Genomic DNA, 1,220 nt, shown 5'->3' with positions numbered 1-1,220 from the left:
TGCTGCTGCTGCTGCTGCTGCTGCTGCTGCTGCTGCTGCTGCTTGTTCAATATCATCGATTTCAATCGGCTATTAAGATTCACTCGGTTGGATTGAGCATAGATATGGCTTTCCGAATTATCTTGATTTTCCGGAAATCCGTTCGGTTTACTAGTATCTACTGTTGTTTGTTGTTGCCATGCAATTCTCTCTCCTGAGTTTTGTATGTCTTGCTTTGTCGCCTGTTGTCCCCAAGTCGGTTGAGTTTCCGATACGGAATTTACAGGCGACCAAGACATTTGACTGTCCAGTTTATTTTCCTGTGGCAGCTGATTTTGCCACTGATGACTCGGAGTCCGTCTGGGACTGGGCTGCGAATCTTGCCATTGTTGCTGCGGCTGTTGACTATTATCACTTTTTATGCTATTTGGTGACCAATTCGGTTGACTAGTCGGCGTGTCAGGCCACGATATTTGATTGGACGGTGTGAGTCTGGGATTTTGCTCCACCTTGGTCTGCTGCGGCCACTGCTGTTGTTGCATCTGCTGTCCGGAAGGCGTCAATCTCGGATTCTGTTGAGATCCTTGCATTTCCGGACTATTTTGCTGCCAGCTACGTTGGCCAGATGGCGTCATCCTCGCGTTTTGTTGAGCACTACTGTGTTGGTGGTCTGACAGTTTCGGAGAGTGCTGCAGCCAGGTCTGATGTTGAGACGGTTGCTGACTGGATGGCGTCAACCGTGAGTTTTGTGGATCCCTTAGCTTCGGACTCTGTTGCGACCAGTTTCCCTGAGTTTGTTGTTGCTGGTTGTCGGCGTTTTCGGACCACGATTGTGGCGTTTGAGGTTCCTTCACGCTTCCAGTCTCCCAGCTCATGTGACTCGCTGGTCTTGGCAGTTCCTGTGATTGCATTTGAGTAGTTTGTTGCTGTTCCACCTGAGACTTCATGTTGCCTTGCATATTTTGTTGCTGTTGCTGTGGTGGAGGTTTCTGTGGCTGTTGCATCGCTCCTTCCTGCCAATTCATGTTGCTATTGACACTACTGCTCATTTTTCCACTAGTGTCTGACCATACATGCTGTTGATTATTGTCGATCACCGATTGTTGTTGCATTTGTGTTTGTTGATGATGTTGTTGTTGTTGCTGCGAAACCATTTGCCATTGGTTCTGCGTTGATTGTTGACCCATTTCCACGTAGCCTGGATACCCGTTAGAGTTGTGTAAACTCTGTGGGTCCGGTTG

At 48.3% G+C, this 1,220-nt stretch overlaps 1 protein-coding gene across 1 annotated transcript in view; it reads right to left on the bottom strand.

Moving 5' to 3' along the window:
- The window catches only part of Tet (tet methylcytosine dioxygenase-like), a 57,891-nt gene that overhangs the window by 5,469 nt on the left and 51,202 nt on the right, over window positions 1-1,220 (bottom strand). Inside the window, 2 exon segments of the mRNA XM_018508862.1 lie at window positions 1-2; window positions 4-1,218. The exon segment at window positions 1-2 is cut by the window's left edge and continues 1,122 nt beyond it. Of these exon segments, the coding sequence (XP_018364364.1) occupies window positions 1-2; window positions 4-1,218 (1,217 nt within the window).

The sequence above is a fragment of the Trachymyrmex cornetzi genome, unplaced genomic scaffold (genome assembly GCF_001594075.2).
Source record: "Trachymyrmex cornetzi isolate Tcor2-1 unplaced genomic scaffold, Tcor1.1 scaffold276, whole genome shotgun sequence".
NCBI classification, from domain to species: Eukaryota; Metazoa; Arthropoda; class Insecta; order Hymenoptera; family Formicidae; genus Trachymyrmex; species Trachymyrmex cornetzi.
The sequence above is the reverse complement of the archived record's forward strand: the minus strand, read 5'-3'. Positions and strand labels throughout refer to the sequence as shown.